Source organism: Triticum dicoccoides, chromosome 4A, assembly GCF_002162155.2.
Source record: "Triticum dicoccoides isolate Atlit2015 ecotype Zavitan chromosome 4A, WEW_v2.0, whole genome shotgun sequence".
Lineage (NCBI taxonomy): Eukaryota > Viridiplantae > Streptophyta > Magnoliopsida > Poales > Poaceae > Triticum > Triticum dicoccoides.
The window spans coordinates 719,600,334-719,622,760 of NC_041386.1; the positions used below are offsets into that span (position 1 = coordinate 719,600,334).

Genomic DNA, 22,427 nt, shown 5'->3' on the forward strand with positions numbered 1-22,427 from the left:
TCAAATACCTAGGTTCTACTACGAGCTCTAGTAAGGTACACATCAATAACATGTATATCACATATACCTTTGTTCACCTTGCCATCCTTCTTATCCGCCAAATACTTGGGGCAGTTCCGCTTCCAGTGACCAGTTTGCTTGCAGTGGAAACACTCAGTTTCAGGCTTAGGTCCAGACTTGGGTTTCTTCTCTTGAGCAGCAACTTGCTTGTTGTTCTTTTTGAAGTTCCCCTTCTTCTTCCCTTTGCCCTTTTTCTTGAAACTAGTGGTCTTGTTGACCATCAGCACTTCATGCTCCTTCTTGATTTCTACCTCCGCAACTTTTAGCATTGCGAAGAGCTCGGGAATTGTTTTGTTCACCCCTTGCATATTATAGTTCATCACAAAGCTCTTTTAGCTTGGTGGCAGTGATTGGAGAATTCTGTCAATGACACTATCATCCGGAAGATTAACTCCTAGTTGAATCAAGTGATTATTATACCCAGACATTTTGAGTATATGCTCACTGACAGAACTATTCTCCTCCATCTTGCAGCTATAGAACTTATTGGAGACTTCATATCTCTCAATCCGGGCATTTGCTTGAAATATTAACATCAACTCTTGGAACATCTCATATGCTCCATGACGTTCAAAACGTCGTTGAAGACCCGGTTCTAAGCCGTAAAGCATGGCACACTGAACTATAGAGTAGTCATCAGCTTTGCTCTGCCAGACGTTCAAAACTTCTGGCGTTGCTCCTGCAGCAGGCCTGGCACCCAGCGGTGCTTCCAGGACGTAATTCTTCTATGCAGCAATGAGGATAATCCTCAAGTTACGGACCCAGTCCGTGTAATTGCTACCATCATCTTTCAACTTTGCTTTCTCAAGGAACGCATTAAAATTCAACGGAACAACAGCACGAGCCATCTATCTACAAACATAGATAATCAAAATACTATCAGGTACTAAGTTCATGATAAATTTAAGTTCAATTAATCATATTCTCAAGAACTCCCACTTAGACAGACATCTCTCTAGTCATCTAAGTGATCACGTGATCCAAATCAACTAAACCATAACCGATCATCACGTGAGATGGAGTAGTTTTCAATGGTGAACATCACTATGTTGATCATATCTACTATATGATTCACGCTCGACCTTTCGTTCTCCGTGTTCCGAGGCCATATCTGCATATGCTAGGCTCGTCAAGTTTAACCTGAGTATTCTGCGTGTGCAAAACTGGCTTGCACCCGTTGTAGATGGACGTAGAGCTTATCACACCCGATCATCACATGGTGTCTGGGCACGACGAACTTTGGCAAGTGTGCATACTCAGGGAGAACACGTCTTGATAATTTTTAGTGAGAGATCATCTTAAAATGCTACCGTCAATCAAAGCAAGATAAGATGCATAAAGGATAAACATCACATGCAATCAATATAAGTGATATGATATGGCCATCATCATCTTGTGCTTGTGATCTTCATCTCCGAAGCACCGTCGTGATCACCATCGTCACCAGCGCGACACCTTGATCTCCATCGTAGCATCGTTGTCGTCTCGCCAACTATTGCTTCTACGACTATCGCTACCGCTTAGTGATAAAGTAAAGCAATTACATGGCGTTTGCATTTCATACAATAAAGCGACAACCATATGGCTCCTGCCAGTTGCCGATAATTCGGTTACAAAACATGATCATCTCATACAATAAAATATAGCATCATGTCTTGACCATATCACATCACAACATACCCTGCAAAAACAAGTTAGACGACCTCTACTTTGTTGTTGCAAGTTTTACGTGGCTGCTACGGGCTTAAGTAAGAACCAATCTCACCTACGCATCAAAACCACAATGATAGTTTGTCAATTTGACTCCGTTTTAACCTTTGCAAGGACCGGAAGTAGCCACACTCGGTTCAACTAAAGTTGGAGAGACTGTCTCCCGCAAGCCACCTATGTGCAAAGCATGTCGGGGGAACCGGTCTCGCGTAAGCGTACGCGTAATGTCGGTCCGGGTCGTCTCGTCCAACAATACCGCCGAACCAAAGTGTGACATGCTGGTAGGCAGTATGACTTATATCGCCCACAACTCACTTGTGTTCTACTCGTGCATATAACATCAAACCATAAAACCTAGGCTCGGATGCCACTGTTGGGGAACATAGTAATTTCAAAAAAATTCCTACGCACACGCAAGATCATGGTGATGGCATAGCAACGAGAGGGGAGAGTATTGTCCACGTACCCTCGTAGACCGTAAGCGGAAGCGTTATGACAACGCGGTTGATGTAGTCGTACGTCTTCACGATCCGACCGATCCAAGTACCGAACGTATGGCACCTCCGAGTTCAGCACACGTTCAGCTCGATGACGATCCCTGGGTTCCGATCCAGCAAAGCGTCGGGGATGAGTTCCGTCAGCACGACGGCGTGGTGACGATGATGATGCTCTACCGGCGCAGGGCTTCGCCTAAACTCCGCGACGATATGACCAAGGTGGAATATGGTGGAAGGGGGCACCGCACACGGCTAAGGAACGATCCGTATATCAACTTGTGTGTCTATGGGGTGCCCCCTGCCCCCGTATATAAAGGAGGGAGGGGGGAGGCTGGCCGGCCCTTGTTGGGCGCACCAGGAGGAGGAGTCCTCCTCCTAGTAGGAGTAGGACTCCTCCTTTCCTACTCCTACTAGGAGGGGAAGGAAGGGGGAGAGGGGGGAAGGAAACAGGGGGGGCGCCGCCCACCCCCCCTCCTAGTCCAATTCGGACCAGAGGAAGAGGGGGCGCGCGGCCCTTCCTGGCCGCCCCTCTCTCTTCCCACCAAGGCCCATGTGGCCCATTAACTCTCCGGGGGGTTTCCGGTAACCCTCCGGCACTCCGGTTTTCTCCGAAATCACCCGGAACACTTCCGGTGTCCGAATATAGTCGTCCAATATATCAATATTTATGTCTCGACCATTTCGAGACTCCTCGTCATGTCCGTGATCACATCCGGGACTCCGAACAAACTTCGGTACATCAAAACTTGTAAACTCATAATAAAATTGTCATCGTAACGTTAAGCGTGCGGACCCTACGAGTTCGAGAACTCTGTAGACATGACCTAGAACTATTCTCGGTCAATAACCAATAGCGGAACCTGGATGCCCATATTGGTTCCTACATATTCTACGAAGATCTTTATCGGTCAAACCGCATAACGACATACGTTGTTCCTTTTGTCATCGGTATGTTACTTGCCCGAGATTCGATCGTCGGTATCCAATACCTAGTTCAATCTCATTACTGGCAAGTCTCTTTACTCGTTCCGTAATACATTATCTTGCAACTAACTTATTAGTTGCAATGCTTGCAAGGCTTATGTGATGTGTATTACCGAGAAGGCCTAGAGATACCTCTCCGACAATCGGAGTGACAAAACCTAATCTCGAAATACGCCAACCCAACATGTACCTTTGGAGACACCTGTAGTACTCCTTTATAATCACCCAGTTACGTTGTGACGTTTGGTAGTATCCAAAGTGTTCCTCCGGTAAACGGGAGTTGCATAATCTCATAGTTACAGGAACATGTATAAGTCATGAAGAAAGCAATAGCAATATACTAAACGATCAAGTGCTAGGCTAACGGAATGGGTCATGTCAATCACATCATTCTTCTAATGCTGTGATCCCATTAATCATATGACAACACATGTCTATGGTTAGGAAACATAACCATCTTTGACTAATGAGCTAGTCAAGTAGAGGCATACTAGTGACTATGTGTTTGTCTATGTATTCACACATGTATCATGTTTCCGGTTAATACAATTCTAGCATGAATAATAAACATTTATCATGATATGAGGAAATAAATAATAACTTTATTATTGTCTCTAGGGCATATTTCCTTCACTAGTTTCATACTTGTTCTAGGTAAAGCGAACACTAAGCGTGCGTAGAGTCGTATCAGTGGCAGATAGGGCTTGAGAGAGTATTTGTTCTACCTTTAGCTCCGTGTTGGGTTCGACACTCTTACTTATCGAAAGAGGCTACAACTATCCCGTACACTTGTGGGTCATCAGCGGGCTGGCTCGGGCTCGTGGCTGGCTCGGGTCGGGGCATGCTGATGAAAAGGGCATGCTTGTGTGGATAAGTTGTGGGTCCCACCTGCATGCGAGTAACTAGTGGCTTCCGTGTGTCATAACTCAAATCGCTAACCCTCGTGTTTTTCATTTCACGGTTAAACAGAGTCATGTCGCATTGGAGCTATTGTTGGCTTTGAAGACGTCGCATCACAACCATTCATTCCAACAACACCGCACTCCTTCCAATTCGCATGAAAAACGTCGCACAGGAGCTATTGGCCTGCTTGATCACATGCATCTTATGGAGATCCACGAGACCTCAAGGTGTTGGCTATCCAGACAAAGGCAAAGGCAAATTAGCTTTACGCAAAAAAAAGGCAAATTAGCAGAACAAAAAGAAAAACGCAAGAGATGGTAATTACCATTGTGTGAGAAAGGAAATTGTGGCAATCAATTAAGTTGATTGATACCGACGGCCCCGGCTCTCGCTCTGCCAGGCTATGCTGGGAATGTCAGAGGAAGGGTTCCTCCCTCCCTCCCCCCGCCACCGCCGGCCTTCCTAGGCCCCGCCGCTGCCGCCAACCGCCGGTCGCCCCCGCCCCCCCGCCCCCTCTCCCTTCCCCCGGATCCGCTCCGTGCCGCCTCCCCTGGAGGTGGCCAGGGCGGCGCGAGCCCTGCCCCGCCCCCCCTCTTCGCCGCCCTCGTCTCTCCTTCCCTCCCTACCGCCGCCGATGGGCGCCACCGGCGCAGGCCAGGTGGTGTTGGCGGCGGTGGGGCCTGCCTGTCCCCACGCGCGCGGCTCCCTGCCCGGGGCATGGGGCGGCGGCGGTGCTCCTCGGCTTGATGACGGCCGGCGTCCCGGTAACGGGGGCCGGCGGCTTGCGCGGTGGTGGTACGGCCCCTTGGCGGCGAGACGGCGTGGTGGCGCAGGTTGGTCGGTGGCGCACCCCGGCCCAGATCGGGGCCCGTGGGCCCCATCTGTGTCCTAGCAGGCCGGGCCCCGGCGTGGCTTCGTCATCGTCTGTGTGGTGAGGAGGTGGAGTAGATCGGACGGGGGCCAGCGACGTCGACGGCGTGCCAGCTGCGGCGCGGAGGTGGGAGTTGTCCGGGCCTCTGAGGGTCCGGCCGGGCCTGTGGGGCCACGGGCCCGGTAGGCTCCTGCTTTGGCATCCGGTCGGCTACCGTCATGGACGGTGGAGGTGGGGCCCTCTAGTTTGCTGACGGTGCTACTGCCCTAGTCCCGGTTCCCCTTCTTCGTTGTGCAGGCCATCTTCACGGTGCTGTGGTGAGACAGCGTGGGAAGCTTCGTGTCCGTGTTGGCGCAGGGTCGTGTCGGTTTGGTGGCGAGCTCCGGAGTGCCTGAGGTGGAGGATGGGATTGGGAGAAATCCCTGTTAGCTTGGCCGACATCGACGCGGTGGCGCCTGAGGGTACCACTGGACCTTCCTGGAGGGCGTCGGGGCTACCCTTCCTCTCTCACCACCGCGTACCGGGGGAATCTCTTGGCAGCAGCGTCGTGATCGTCGCGTCCCTTCTTGGAGGTGTTGATTGGTACCGGCGCTTCGGAGTCTCGAAGCTTGGGGGACGATTTCCGGTGGACGCAGCGGTCGAGGCTTCGTCGTTTTTTGTCGATCCACCGTTATCGGAATTTGTTTCTTTTCTTTTTTTTTCTCTTTCTTTTCTTTTGGACGTGATTGTGCTACTTCCGCCCCAGCAGCTATCGTTGATTGTATTGGATGATTGCTTTGTAATATAAAGCGGGAAAACTCTTTTTCTTAATTAAGTTGATTGATTGATTGACTGGTTGATTGAGTGCATCTCTGTATTGCTAGACAGCACACACCCACACATGCACCTTCGTGCTTGCAAATGACCAGATCCGCAATTTCCGCGGTGCCTTTTCATTTTCTATACATGATGAGAATGTAGGACGATGTGAGTAACAATAGTAACTAACTTATCTTTTTTCAAGAAAACCTCCAATCTATACATCAACTCTCGAGGTAGTAAAGAAAACACTGGAAGTAAAAAATACATCAGGTATGTAGACCACCTAGCGACAACTACAAGTACTGAAGCAAGCCGAAAGCGCGCCACCATCATTGTCCCTGCCTCATCGGAGCCGGGAAAACATTGTTGTACTAGATACTGGGGAAGTCGTCGTGCTAAGGCCCCATAGGACCAGTGCACCACAATAGCAACCGCCATAGATGAAGAGAAGCGTATATCGAAAGGATCCACCTTGCAGACTACACATACATAGACGAACGTAGACCGGATTCACCGAAGACAAAGGCTGACTGGATCTTACAAGATCTGCCGGAGACACACCTCCACACATCCTTCGACGACGCTAGAAGCTCCGCCGAGACGGGGCTAGGCGGGGAGGACCTTATCCCATCTTCAGAAAGCCGTGACCGCCTCGTCTTCCCGAGCATGACACAAATCTTAACAAAACTTTTAAAAAATAACTAAAAACAGAGTCCTCCGGCCAGCAAGCGTTGGGATTCACCATGCCTCCATGGTCCAAGAACCGTAGGAGATGAGGCGGACCGGCGGCGGCGCCGGCGAGAGGCAGGGAAACCCTAGTGCCTTGGTCACATGAGGCTAGAGCGAAGGGGTGTTTCGTCTGTAACTAACTTATATGCACTTTATTTGCGAAAGCTTATATGCAATTGAAAATGGTGCGGCCCGGAGTAACTCTGATCAGTGTTCGTTTTGAACCTTGTATATACATTTAGACTGCGACCAAAGTGCATATTATCAAAAAAAAATCATATAACCCAAATTTAGTCTGACTGGATGATATTGACTTTATGATATGTCAATATTGTCTTTTGTCAGCTCTAGTCTATTTTTCTTGCTAATTTTAGCCAACTCATCTGTCATAAAATGACAGTACAAAATATTTGACTGGCTAATAATTTGATAGGACAAGCTTAAACATCATCCAGACACACCCTACAACTAATGCAGCTAAACTATCCAGACACACCCTACAACTAATACAGCTAAACTACAATGAGTGAAAAAAAAGACAGGCGCTAAACTGCATATCTCAAATAGATCTACCTTTGACGGGCTTGTAACCCGTCAATACGTCTGTCAACCTGTCAGTGATGTGTGTTCCATAATCGAGAACAAAAGTATTGTCTGCTCGATCGAGGGGTTCTGGCACAATAATGCCGTCACACCAGTCACCAGTGCCACCATGGCCGCAGGCCCAACAACCGCGACTCGGGTGATGGTTGTTGGTGCTCATCGGTGGTTCGCCGAGCAATGCTAGAAGTACGGGCGTTGTACGGGGGATTTACAGGCTCGTTGACTGTGATTGGTTGGAATATGATTAAGGGGGACGGCCCCACCCTGAAAATCAGGGGGGGAGCAATTAGATTAGGCCATGTTGTCATCCTGTAAAACTTTGTACGATCATCCTGTACGTGTAGTATTATTGGTGGTTCGCCACTTGCTTTTGTGAACGCGCTGCATGCGCACGTCGAAAAGCCGCGTCCGTACATTTTTCTAATCATCTACTTGCTCACAACTTTACAGCTGCTGGCTTTACGCTTGCTAGTACCAAGTGGGGGCTTATGCCTGGTAGATCCAATAATTAGATCCAATAATTAGGCTCCAACAAGTGGGTTCTCATCTATACTACTTCCTCGGTTCCGATTTACTCTCGTGGTTTTAATTCAAATTTGAACTAAAACCACGACGAGTAAATCAGAACGGAGGGAGTACTTCTTACTAAAATACCCGTTAGCCGTAGGGAGAGAAGAACAATAATTCCCGTTCGCGCGCTATAAAAGCAGCACTGCAGCTTGCATTGCTTTGCTACGCCGAGTTCACTTCTTACTCCTACTCCTCAACACCCCACCAAAGCGTTGTTTGTGAGAGGATCATATCGGCCGGCCGGAGATAATGGCGGAGACCGTGCTGAGCATGGCCAGGTCCATGATGGTGGGCGCGATTAGCAAGGCCGCCTCCGCCGCCGCGGACGAGATGAGCCTCCTGATGGGTGTGCGCAAGGATATCTGGTATGTGCACATGCACTTCTTTTGTTTTTCTCATGCACTTCCCACTGCCTCTTACATCCTTTTGTCGGTTAAGAACATCTTATTAGATGAACATTAGTCAGACATATAATTTTTGAAACAACCAAAATGTTTTACTCAACTCTTGTATATAGAATGGCACCAGGTATTCATGGTAGGCTTGAAATCTATTCATGGAGGTGCATATTTCTTCTTCTTCTTCTTTGCATGTCACAGGCTGCAACAATGACACAAAGCGAGCTGTAATAAAGTTACTTTTCCATTGTTGATAGGTTCATCAAAGACGAGCTAGCAACGATGCAGGCTTTCCTGGTGGCCGCTGAAGATATGAAGAAGAAAGACTTGTTACTCAAGGTGTGGGCAGAGCAAGTAAGGGAGCTATCATACAATATTGAAGATTGCCTTGGTGAATTCATGGTGCATGTGGCAAGTCAAAGCTTGTCGCAGAAGCTTATGAAGCTCAAAGACCGACATCGAATCGCGGTGCAAATCCGCGATCTCAAATCAAGAGTTGAAGAAGTCAGCAACAGGAACACACGCTACAACTTGATTGAGAAGAACCAAATTACCAGAACAAATGATGAGAGGGATTCTTGCATGGAAGATATTCGCAACCATTCTGCTAGCAACATGGATGAAGCAGGACTTGTGGGGTTTTCCAAGCCCAAACAAGAGTTGATAAAGCTTATAGATGTCCATGCCAAAAATGGTCCTGCTCAGGTAGTATGCGTCGTCGGCATGGGCGGTTTGGGTAAGACTACTCTTACAGGGAAGGTTTATGAAAGTGTGGAGAACTTTTCATGTTGTGCTTGGATCATTGTCTCGCAATCATTTGTCAGGATGGAGCTTCTCAAGGTTATGATCAAAGAATTTTTTGGCAAGGAAGCATTGAAGAAGCAACTTGAAGGTAATGTAGTGCGAGAAGAGGACCTCGCCAACTATCTGAGGAAAGAGCTGCTTGAAAAGAGGTACTTTGTTGTACTTGATGATTTGTGGAACATCGATGATTGGAACTGGATAAAAAATATCGCTTTTCCGAGTAGTAACAACAAAGGTAGTCGAATATTGGTAACAACACGAGATGTTGGTTTAGCTAAGAAGTGCTCATTGGAGTCTTCCATACCACTTATCTACCACCATAAACCCCTAGAAACAAATGATGCCATATATTTGCTATTAAGGAAAACTAGGAGAAGTGAGAAGGACATGGAAAATGATGTGAAAATGAGGGAAATAGTTACCAAGATAGTCAAAAAGTCAGGACTGTTACCACTAGCTATTCTCACAATAGGAGGCATGCTTGCCACTAGAGAGGTTAGTGAATGGCAAAGTATTTACAACCAGATCCCCTTAGAGCTAGAGAGCAACCGAAGTCTTGAAGCAATGAGGAGGATGGTTACCCTAAGTTACAACCACTTGCCTTCTCACCTGAAGTCATGTTTTCTATATTTAAGCATATTTCCTGAGGATTTTGAAATCCAAAGGAGGCGTGTGGTAGAAAGATGGATAGCCGAGGGGTTTGTTATCGTCAGGGATGGGCTAAGTGCCGAGGAGGTTGGGAATAGTTACTTTGATGATCTAGTCAACCGAAGCATGATTCAGCCATCAGGAGTGAACATAGAAGGGGTTGTAAAGAGCTGCCGAGTCCATGATATCGTTCGCGATGTCATGATAGCAATTTCTAGGGATGAGAATTTTGTGTACGTGGCAGGGAATAATTTGAGTAGTGTTGTAAATAAGACCTTCCGCCATGTAGCATGCCATGGTATCATGTGCCAAAATATCGGCATGGACTGGAGCCACGTCCGGTCACTAACTGCGTTTGGTGAGAGATCATTGGGGCCATCACCATCAGTTTGTTCACCTGACATGCGAATGCTCCGGGCCTTGGATCTAGAGAATGCACAGTTTCAAGTCACACAAAAGGATATCAGCAACACAGGATTGTTGCGCCACTTGAAGTATCTGAATTTTTCTAGCCCTCAAAGCTATTCGCATATTTATAAACTTCCTAGATCCATAGGGAAATTACAAGGCTTGCGTACTTTGAACATAACAGACAGTTATATTACAGAACTGCCAAATGAGATTAGTAAGCTCAAGAGTCTGCACAGTCTCCATTGTAACAGAAATAGTTCCTATGAAAGGTTTGACCTGGATAACCCCAAGGAATGCTTGCTGGCCATATCTTGTCTGCCCATGCAGTTCCTACCTTCGGTTGATCCTAGTGAGCGTGTTGAGGTAGTTGCTGAGCTACATATGGCATGGTCTAGCCGTTGGTCAAAGTCAGTTGGTGTGAGGGTGCCAAAAGGAATCGGCAAACTGAAAGAGCTGCAAATACTAGAGGTTGTGGACATCAGCCGAACTAGTGGCAAGGCAATTAAGGAGCTAGGTGAGCTTGTGCAACTGAGAAAACTGAGCGTGGTAATACAAGGGGCCACCAAGCAAAAATGCAATGTACTGTGTGATGCCATTCAGAAGCTCACTTGCCTCCGGTCCCTTTCAGTGGGTGGTGCACTCGAGTGGCTGCATGTTGTCTCCTCTCCTCCTCCTCTGTTGAGGAATCTGAAGTTGGATGGATGTCTTGGAGAGATTCCTGGCTGGGTTGGCAATCTGATGCATTTGGTGAAGCTTTGCTTAAGGCGCAGCGTAATAAAGGAAGAAGGTAAAATCATGGAATTACTTGGGCAACTTCCCAACCTCATGCACCTTCGTCTTCGTTGGCACTCTTATATTGGGAAGAAGTTAGCGTTCAAAACGGGAGCATTCCCAAATCTCAAGAAGCTTGAAATTGATTATCTGAGAGAACTGAGAGAGTTGAAATTTGAGGTTGGCACCTCACCCCAGCTGGCAATGATAGATATCAGTCGGTGCAATTTGGCATCAGGAATTATTGGAATCAACCAACTTCCAATGCTCAAGGAGATCTCACTTGGTGCCCGTGGTCGAGTGGAGAAGTTTGCTCTGCTGCAACGTGAAGTGGACGCACACCCCAACAATCCCGTGCTGCGACTGTTCGAGGAACCGAGCAAGCACGACCTGGGTGACATTGTCCAAGGATCCACTAGTGTAGTACATGTGGATGAAGCAACGGAGGGGGAGGAATCATCATCTCTCCATCCCGAGCATGCAGCAGAGGGGGAGACGAAGGGGAGCGACAGGTCAGTAGTCATCTTCTCTTTGGTTCACTAGTATTAGCAGATAAGTATGGACTGAACTAATGATGTCCCTTAATCTGTTGTTGGTGTAGCAGGCAAGACCCTGACATATGGGAGGTCGAGGGCTCTGCTTCGGTGGAAGACGATTTCTGGTCCTGCAATTCCGACGACGACGATGCTTGATGGTGGGTTGATGCTCCTCCCTTCTTTGTTCAGATCCATTGCTGCTTCTCGAAGACTAACGCACAGGTCCAAGGCACCTTTGCTGGTACCTACAGGTATAATTTCCGTCTGTTTATTTCCTGCCATATGATCCATTCATAGTTCCGTTTGGGTATCTGACGATGATATATATAGGCCTTCGTTTTCCTTCCCATTGCTTCTGAATTTCTGGTCGCTGCCGCCGTCTTCTGAATTCTGATGCCATGTTGGTACAGCTCAAACCTCCTTCCATTCGGACTTTCTTTCGTGCACACCAACTGTTTAACTCGACGTCTGTAAGAGATTATGTCTGTGCTACTGAATTTATAATTAAACACAACTATCTTATAGATCCATATTTGGTTGTCATAAACTCTTCTTCAATGTGATGTCGTTATTTCCATTGCAATTTACATGGAGGACATATGAAGCTTATATGCCATAGTTCCCTGACTGCAGCCTGCAGGTGGCTGCTTTTTATGTCCGTGGTTTCTACTTGGATTTTTTTCCTTCGAAGCTAATCCACTTTGTAGCTCAGACGAAGATCATATTATTTGTTTGTTTGTAAACAGATAGAAAAACAAATATTTCAGTGTTCACTCTTCAGAGTAAAAATAACAGAAATCTTGATTTCTTGGAGGAACCGGAGCAACTCTGCTAGATGGGAAGTGAGCAGGTAGCTTCTTAGCCATCCTATGCTGCCAAGGGGTACCGAATAATATCAAGCGAAGTTGTAAGGCATGGGATTTCTTTCTGCTCCAGGAGGGAGTTAACACTCGACAGTCCGCCTCCAAGCATGATAGCTGGTCAGTTAAGCAAGTAACAACTCCTTTTCTTTCTTTGTAGTTAGTATCATGTTACATTGTTCAGTGTGATTTCTCATGTTGTTTTCGGCTTCAACACATAACAGATTTGCTGGTAAAATTAACTCATGCATGCTCTCTTTATGTATTTCAGTCGGGGAGGAAAATGATATGGACTATACAACACAAGATACCATTATCAATTAAGCTGCACTGCTATGATGCAACAGGTCATCGTGTTCAACTTCCAAATTCCTACGCTGGCAATGTAAGAGGAGTCGTCCATTCCGTGCTGACAGGTCAGTTGCTAATGTCTCTTTTGTTCTTGCAGTAGGTACTAGCTATAGACACATTTCAATTCATCTCTTCTTTTGTTTTCTCTTACAGCGAAGATCGCATTAGCTGCCGCCTGCAGGTGAATGTTATTTCCTTATATCCATGGTTTTCTACTTTGATTTTGTTTTCAGCTTTTTATTTACGACAAAGCTAAATTCCTGCCGACTGGAAATCTGCGACAGGTCCGAACGCCTCGCGCACCGTCGGATCCGCATCCTGCGGCCACCTTCTCCACCGCATCTATCCCTTTCCCCACCATATCTCTCCCTTCTCCCCACCAGTCTCCCCTTCCCCCGTGCTAGATCCACTTCCTTCCCGCGGCGAATCCACCTTCTCCTACTCCCCAAGATCTTCCATCCACACCATGAAGGAAATGGAGGAGGTTGACCTCACCATGGTCGGGTGGTGGTGATGATGGTGCAGCAATCACGAAGCTGTAGTGCCTCCCGTTCTTCAACGGCGTGAGCGAACCCATGGGACATCGACAGGGGCGATGTTTTTCCGCACGGGCAGGTGGTGCATGTAGTCATCGGGATTTATCATTCCCGCAGCCCTCAATGCCCACGGCGGAGGCACCTTCTCCTCGAACCTCCGGCGCGCCCTTCAACGGAGCCCGACTCGTACATCCACAACGCCTCTGTCGTCGCCCGCTTCCTCCCCGACCTGCTGCTGCGAGCCTCTCAGGTGCGTGTGTGGTGTTCGTCTCAATTCTCCGGCGTGGGGGAGGTGTTGCGGTGAAGCACGAGTATCAACAGGGAGCAGTGTGTGCGTGTGCGGCTCTCCATTGTCAGGCGCGGGGATGATGGGCAGAACTTACATCGAATAGCTGCTCTCTATGACCCCTTCCTCGACCTCTCACTGATGTTGGTCACTAGTGAGTCTCAATCGATCTTTTTTTGCAAGAACATATGTGCACTGAACATGCTTGTTGAAATGACCAGTGTTCATAACTACCCAATTATCACTTTCTTTGTTGCTTCACGTTGTGTGGTTGTGACTGTTAAAGCCTCAGTCTGTTACATCAGAAAACAGAGGATGTTTCATACATGCCTTTGAGCTAATCAGCGACATACACAAAGAGATGTCCACCATATGTAGCAACAGCTTGCTTGTCATCCACTGTGTCTTCCTATTTTTCTTAGTTTGTTGAGGAAGAAGAGAAACCCGGTCCTTTGAAGAAAGTGCTTTTTTTTGTGGGATTAGTGTGTATGATGTATCCAGTGCTTGGTATTTGGTAGTGTAGCGACACACAAAAATAGTTACCATCTTGTTTTAGGTTCATAGATTCCACCATGGCACCGGTGTGTTTATCAACATGGTTTAGCAGTGACCACGGTCAGCGGGGCATCTTGTGTGCTATGAGATATTTTTTAGCAGTGTTGAAGATCATGTGTGTTTGCGAAAATAATGTTTCTTAGGTGTAGATTTTTTTGTGTGGCTCAGTGCATGCCCAATGCACTAGGTTCTGAAAGACATGAAGATGAAGCAAGCTTGCTTCACAATCTGATTTGTTTAACTATTTCTTTGTAGTTGTACAAACATTTTTTGGTAACTCTCATATAATATGATGAGTCACTCTATTTCTCTTTCACTGGCACATACATCAATTTCAACTAGATCACAATCATGTGCCGTGCATTTTCCAGATCCCAATGGCCAAACAAAGGAAAGTGATGGCTGTTGCAAACATGGATGAAACACAAAAGAAGCGCAAGGCACCAGCGGTGGTGAGTGTATAACTCATGTTATGTTAGCCTGTTTAACTCGTTATTTACGACATGGTAGCTCAAACTTTTTTTCTTGATAAGTTATATTTGCTTCGGCCTGATAACTTATGGTGTGTCAGCATGTTTAACTCGACTGCTTCAACACTCATATTTTACTTCAACTTGATAGCTTATACAACTTGAGTCAGATAACCTATGTTGTGTCAGCCTGATAACTTTTAGTGTGTCAGTATGAGAATATTCGCTTTGTTAACCTGTTTAACTCATTCTGTGTTTAATATGGTGACTTAAACGTTGTTTCTACCTCATAATCCATACTGATTTAGCCTGATAAGTTATAACATGTCAGCATGTTTGATTCGAACCACTTTCAACCTGATAACTTATGCAACTTGATCCTGATAATATTTTTAGCGTGTCAGCATGATAACATTCACTTTCTTAGCATGTTTAACTCATTCTATTTTTAGTATGGTAACTTAAACTGCTTCTACTTGATAATTCATACAGCCTGGTAAATTATACCGTTTCAGCAGGTTCAACTTGAACCGCTTTCAACACTTCTATTTTACTTCAACCCGATAACTTATGTTACTTGGGCCTAATAACTTATAGTATGTTAGTGATAACTTATAGTGTGTCTGCACGATAACTCACATTTTGTTAGCCTTTTCTTTCAACATGGTAATTTAAATGTTTCTACCTGATAATTCATGCTACAATTGCGTGTGTGGGTGGTGCTCCATTTCCAGGCGTAGTGGTGGTGGGCGGAGGAGAAGTTGTTCTCTGAAGGAGGGCATTAGCAGCATGCTCAACACCCACGTCTCCATCCTCGACCTCTCTCTCAGGTTTTTGTCACCAGCGAGACTTGATCCTTTCTGTAAGGGCATTTTGTGCACCACAAATGCTTCCTGAAATGATGAAGCGAGCATGACTAATTGGAAATCACTTTTCCTTTGCTGATTTTTTCACCTCACATGGATGTGGTTGTGCCAAAAGCTCAAATCGCTTCAACAAAAAAATAGGGGGTTGTTCCTTTGACAACCGCCTTGACTTACTCGACAAATTGTATAAATCGGAAATTGACGACACGACACAATAACTTGGTTGTGATCATTGTTCTGTTTAGTTTGTTTAGGAAGAAGAGGCATCCCACTGTTTGGTAGTGTTTTTTTTTGCAAGATGGACCATGTACAAGTGTCCATGATCCATTAAAAGTGTAGGATTTACGACCTCCACTGATTATGATTAACAAACACCGTTTATATTTCTATTCTCTGTTGTCGTATGATACTTTTGTTTTGTGTTATTGGAAATTACGGGTATGGAGTGAAGTTGGGGAAAACGATTATATGAGGTTTCTTTCTGGGCCAGCTGTGTTGTTCTTTGTTTCCTGATTTTCTAGTAATGTTTTAGCCTGTTAACTTATACTATGTTTAGCCTGGTGGCTTCTAGTGTGCCAGCGTGATAACACTCAACATGTATTGAACTTCGCATCACTTTGCTTAGCAAAATCTGTATGATTTTGTTTGTAATGTGTTAGCCTGTTTGGCTCTTTTTTTAGCATGGCATCTAAACTGTTTATCTTGACAATTCATATTTTTAACTCGAATTTGTTTGAACTCAGCTTGAGCCCGATAACTTATTCGATGTTAGTCTGGTAGCTTTCTACTGTGTCAGCATAATAACACTCACTTTGATAGCATGTTTTAACTCATTTTATTTTTCAGCATGGTAATTCAATTGTTTCTACCTGATAATTCATACGTTTTTGGCCTGATAATTATACCATGTGTAGTAGTTTAACTTGATCTGCTTCAAACACTTTAACTTTACGTTCAACCTGATAACTTATGCAACTTGATGCTGATAAATTATAACATATCAGCATGATAGGTCGTGATGTATCAGAATGGTTAACCCGGACTGTTTTTTCAGCAATCATATTTTTACTTCATCTTGATGACTTATGCAGCTTGAGCCTGATAACTTATAATATACTTCGTATCACCCTGATAAGTTCAAGTATGTGGGCATGATAACAACCAATTTTGTTAGCTTGGTTAATTCATTTTTTTCAGAACGGTACCCTAAACAATTTCTACCTGATAATTCATACTTTTTAGCCTGATAATTCATACGTTTTTGGCCTGATATATTATACTGTGTGTAGCAATTTAACTTGTTCCGCTTTCAACACTTAATTTTTTACTTTCAACCTAATAACTTATGTAACTTGAGGCTGATAGTTATAATATGTCAGCCTGATAAGTTGTGATGTGTACGAATGATTAACTTGAACTACTTTTCAACACTCATGTTTTTACTTCCACTTGATTACTCCTAGGGTGTCATGATAACAATCATTTTTATTTCCCTATTTAACTCATTTTGTTTTTTAGTGTGGCAACTCCAATTTTGTTTCCACCTGATAATTCATATTGATTTAGCTTGATATATTACATTGTGTCAGCATGTATAACTCTAACCGCTTTCAACACTTATAATATTACCTCAACCAAATAACTTATGTAACTTGAGCCTGATAAATAGAAAATGTCAGCGTGATAACTTGTGATGTGTTACAATGTTTAACTCGGACTGCTTTCAACACTCATGTTTTACTTCATCTTGATGACATAGGCAGCTAGAGCCTGATAACTTCAAGTATTTCAGCATGATAACAACCATTTTTTTGTTAGCTTGGTTAATTGAATCTATGTTTTTCGGCATGGTATACTACCTGATAATTCATATTGTTTTAGCCTGATAAATTATACCGTGTGTACAGTTTAATTTGATCTGCTTTCAACACTTTATTTTTACATTCAACATGAGAGAGCTTTATGCAACTTGATAACTTATATAGTGCCAGAATGTTTAACTCACACTCTCTTAGCTCGTTCAACTCATTCTTTTTTTTCCAGCATGGTAAGTTAAATTGGTTCTACCTGATAATTCATACTGCTTTGGCCTCATAACTCACATTGCTTCGGCCTGATAACTTATAGTATGTCAGCATGCTTAACTCTACCGTTGTGATTTTGTGGTGACATGCATATGTGATCATATCTCTAGATTTAGGAAGAATTTTACATAGTTAGCAGATTGATTATGCTAAATTATCGCCATGGCATGACGCAGGTTACCCAGCTTGCTAGGTAGTAGCAAAAACACTACAGTAGTGATGTAGTTACGTGGGTGGTTGCGGTAATATCTAGTATTCGTATTGATAATTGTCCATGAGTAGTTTAAACAACCGATGTAATGTTGCCAGTAAAAAAACATATGAACAATATGGGTAACTCGGGTAACTCTTTACAGAATCAAGTGATAACATTCGACCTACAGAAGTCATTGAAACGTTGCCAAAAACTTCCAGTTTAATTTGATGCATGATAAGTCTTGTGTGAATAGATTGATAACTTATGTAGCTTATGCATATGCATGGTAACTTTTGACAAAAAAAATCATCGAAACATACCAACATGGGATCTAGTTTCGAAGATCTCGTCGTGACAATTTTTTTACGTGAAAACAATTTTCAATCGGATCAACGGTTTGAGCTACAAAACATTTTGAGATCTGAATTTCAGAGGAATCTTGGCTGACGTCAGCATTTTTGTCCTGTTTATAACTAGTATTGGTGAGCGACTGTATGCATGCAAACCTGCGCTGGAAATGGCATCGCATGCTGGCAGGGGGCAATAATTCGGTAATGAAACAAAAGACCGGGTTTACGATCGTGTGGATGTAATGCTTAGCGAACAGTCGACTGTTTGTTAGTCACGTCCTTTTATTTATTCTGATACTGTACCAAATAAAAACACCGCACTTGGTTTTTGAAAACTAAAGCACAACGTCTCAAAACAGAAGCAGTTCTTTATCATTAGTTCAATGATTTGAAGAACCCTTCTGTTACCACGCTTTATAGGAAATTAGAATTTTGCAAATCCGGGACAAGCTGGAGCATGGCATGATCAAACTCATGATGCAATTAATGCGGCTTATGGCAGCGCATTACATGATTTTCTGCTGAAGGTTGTATAATAGCAAGGACACAACCGGAGTAAGGTATAACCCAGTGGAACTAATAGAGGTGTGCATCGGCTAACCTTCTTTTCCTTCTTCGTATCTGGGTAAATGCGAGGAAGAATTTAGGGTTCATAATGTTTAGTATTTCAAAATGTCAGGAGTCTCGATATTTAGGAGGAGCTGGAGCAACTCTGACATATGAGCTTTGAGTGTGGTGCATACTTCTGCAAGATGAGAATGTTCTGAAGTGTGGACTGTGATCACCCTAATAACTGGTCAGTTCATCTACAGCTCCGTCTCATTGTTGTCATGTTGGATTTTCCATATACTTATGGTTATTGGTATTGAATTCATCTTGTGAACATGCATCTGCTGATGAAATGTACTAATTAATGCTCTGTTTTTTTATCTCAGCAGGGGAAAAGATTGTTGGGATATCCTCCTCATGTGGGCTGTGAGGAGATGACCATTTGAGGCCTTTTAGGCAGCCCAAAGAGGTGCATAAGCCCACTACCCATTAGGGTTATGACCTAGGGTCATTTTGGACTTTGCACATGTGTGGATGGGGATGCTTTACCCTCCATCCAGCAGCCACCACCAAGTGTGACGAAAATCAGTTCATCCTCCAAGAGAGAAGAAGAGAGAAAACCAAGAGAGCAAGGGAAGAAGAGGAAGATTGAAGGAAGAAGCAAAGGGAGCTCCTCCCCAAGGTTGTGATGGTCCAGATCCACTACCTTGTCTCCTTCAAGCTTTGGTTCCACCATCTTTGGTGAGATTGTTCCAATCCCTAGTTCTTGAGCCCCAAATCCTATTGTATTCATTCAAGATTCAGAAATCTTGATGTATGAGATCCTCTAGTACTGTCTAGAGAAGAACTTGTTGTATCCCACATTTAATAATAGTGGAAGAGGATTTGGATGGCTCCGGCCTGTGGTTTTTCCCATCAAGTTGAGGGGTTTTCCACGTAAAAATCTGGTGTCTCTTTGTTGATGCTTGATGCTGTCAGGAAAACTTACTCCTACCACAAGACACTAGGCTGAGGAGTGTTTTGTCTGCTGAGTAACATTTTCTGCCTCCATATATGCTGCTGCATATGTTTCCTTCCGTGCTAAGCAACGATCCTTAAGTTAGTACATGATGTTGTGCTGAGATTACTTGTTTCCGCTGCAGTTTTCAGTCAACCGCAAGTGCATTTGTGTGCTAATTCCCAACAGAGTGGCATTAGAGCCTTGGTTGCTTAGAAGGTTGCAAATCCCAGTTGCTTTATTGTTGCTGGAAGTGCTGCTCACAATGGCTTTGGAAGAAAGCGCTACTACAAGTGGCATGATAAAACTTGATTCTTCCAATTACTCATTATGGAAGCCCATGATAGAAGACATCCTTTATTGCAAGGATTTGTATGAGCCAATTGTGAAAGACAAGATACCCACAGATGTCACGGAAGAAGAATGGAGAGTGTTGCACAGAAAGGCAGTAGGTATGATTATATCAACCACAACATTTTCCACCATGTTGCAAATGACACAAATGCATATGAGATGTGGCAGAAGTTGGAGTCCATGTATGAGAGGAAGACATCAATGAACAAGGCATCGGTGATCAAAAGACTTGCAAAGCCTGAGTACCAAGATGGCACAAGCGTGATTGAGCACTCAAATGTCTTCCAATGCCATATAAATCAACTTTCAGCCATGAAGATCAACTTTGAGGATGAGGTGCAAGCATTGTTGCTGCTGAGTTCCATGCCTGATAGTTGGAACACGCTTGTTGTGTCACTTAGCAATTCAGCTCCGGATGGGAAGCTGACTTTGGAGATGGTGAAGAACAGTATGCTGAATGAAGAAGCCAGAAAGAAGGAAAAGGGTGATGCCTCTTCTTCTGATGCGTATGTGGCTGAAACCCATGGGAAGAATGAGAACCGTGGATGCAGCAATACAAGATTTCAGCAAGGCAAAAGCAAATCCAGGGGGAGATCAAAGTCAAAACAGAGAAAAGATATCACTTGCTTTCGTTATGGCAATCCGGGACACATAAAAAGCGAGTGCAGGAAGTACAAGAGAGAGCTTGCAGAGAGGAAACTCACAAAGAAAACCGAGCAAAAGGCTGAGAGCAGTTCAGCCATGACCGCAACAGATGAGCACTATCTAGTCATTGAAGATGAAGATTGCTATAGTGCTATTCGTGATGATGCCATGAGTTGGGTTGTGGATTCAGGTGCGTCCTGCCACATCACATCACACAAGGAGTATTTCACACCTTACACTAGTGGTGTTACTCGCCAAGTGAGGATAGGAAATAGTGGTTCGTCAGCAATTGTTGGCAAGGGCTCTATATGCATTGAAACAAACACAGGTTGCAGATTGGTGCTCGATGATGTGAGGCATGTTCCCGACATAAGGCTGAATTTGTTGTCAGTGGGCAAGCTTGATGATATCAAACATCCTAGTTATTTTGGCGAAGGAAAATGGAAGCTCACCAAAGGCTCTATGATTGTGGCTCGAGGAAGTAAGCAAGGTAATCTCTATGTGACTAAAACCAAGTTGTGCAATGAGGTGTTGAACATTGTTGAAAAAGACATTTCGGTTGAATTGTGGCACAAGAGGCTTGGGCATATGAGTGAGAAGGGCATGCATGCTCTTGCTCGCATGGAGTACCTCCCTGAGTTGAAAGGTATATCCTTGAAACCGTATGCACATTGTTTTGCTGGCAAACAACATAGGGTTGCATTTCGTACACTCCCTCCACATCGTGCAGAAAATGTTCTTGATATTGTGCATACTGATGTTTGCTCCATGACTGAAAAATCTCATGGTGGAGCATTGTACTTTGTGACCTTTATTGATGACCATTCCAGAAAGGTTTTTGTGTATGTGCTGAAACACAAATACCAAACGTTTGAAGCCTTCAAGGAGTTCCATGCCAAAGTTGAAAGAGAAACTGACAGGAAATTGAAGTGCGTGAGATCAGACAATGGTGGTGAATACAAAGGTCCTTTTGAAAGGTATTGCAGAAATGTTGGCATCAGGCTTGAGAAGAGTCCACCAAAGACACCTCAGCTCAATGGTCTTGCAGAGAGAATGAACAGGACACTCACAGAGAGGGTCACAGCTATGCTCTCTCATGCTCATTTACCTAATTCATTTTGGGCTGAAGCATTGATGAATGCTATGTATGTGGTTAACCTATCTCCCTCAGTTCCTCTTGCAGGTGATATTCCTCAGAGAGTTTGGTCAGGGAAGGAGGTATCATACAAGCACTTGAAGGTCTTTGGTTGCAGGGCATTTGTACATGTTCCAAGGGACGAGAGATCCAAGCTTGATAGCAAGACAAAGCAGTGCATCTACATCAGCCAACCAAGTGAAGAGTTTGGCTACAGGTTGTGGGATCCGGTAAATAGGAAGATTGTGAGAAGCCGAGATGTGGTGTTCATTGAAGATGAAACAATAAAAGATATTGGGAAACCAGAGAAGACAATGACCAGCACACCTCAGGTTGATATGGATCCAATCCGTCCTCCTCTCGTGCATGACAATCATGGGGGAGATGATGACACTGAAGACAGTGGAGATGCAATTGATCAAGGCAGTACAAGTCAAAGTGACGAGCAGCCATCAAGTGATGATGATGATGAAGTTCGTAATGATGATGCCAACGAAAATCCACCTGATTCACCACCAGTGCATCAGCAAAGAAGAAGTGAAAGAGGTCACATTCCTTCTTCTAAATATCCACCACATCAATATGTGTTGATGGCAGATGCAGGTGAGCCCTCATGCTATGAGGAGGCAATGTCTGATGAGAACAAGAAAGAATGGTCAGAAGCCATGCAGGATGAGATGAATTCCATGTATGAGAATGATACTTTTGAGTTGGCAAAACTGTCAAAGGGCAAGAAAGCACTCAAGAACAAGTGGGTGTACAGAGTGAAGACTAAAGAAAACACCTCACATCCAAGGTACAAGGCCAGATTGGTTGTGAAAGGATTCAGTCAGAAAAAGGGCATTGATTATAGTGAGATATTCTCTCTAGTGGTCAAGATGTCTTCGATCCGAGTTG

The 22,427-nt window shown here is 44.5% G+C and overlaps 1 protein-coding gene and 1 long non-coding RNA gene across 2 annotated transcripts; both read left to right on the forward strand.

Annotated features, from left to right (window-relative positions):
• Positions 1 to 7,998: 7,998 nt before the first annotated feature.
• LOC119289877 (disease resistance protein RPM1-like) lies at positions 7,999 to 11,452 on the forward strand. Its single transcript, XM_037569062.1, has 3 exons — positions 7,999 to 8,093; positions 8,384 to 11,295; positions 11,355 to 11,452. Exons 1-3 carry the CDS (start codon positions 7,999 to 8,001, stop codon positions 11,450 to 11,452), a joined length of 3,105 nt encoding a protein of 1,034 aa, XP_037424959.1.
• Positions 11,453 to 14,230: 2,778 nt separating this feature from the next.
• Positions 14,231 to 18,425, forward strand: LOC119289878. The gene is made up of 3 exons (XR_005141638.1): positions 14,231 to 14,336; positions 15,089 to 15,184; positions 18,271 to 18,425. It is a non-coding gene; the product is annotated as an uncharacterized LOC119289878 (long non-coding RNA).
• Positions 18,426 to 22,427: the final 4,002 nt, after the last annotated feature.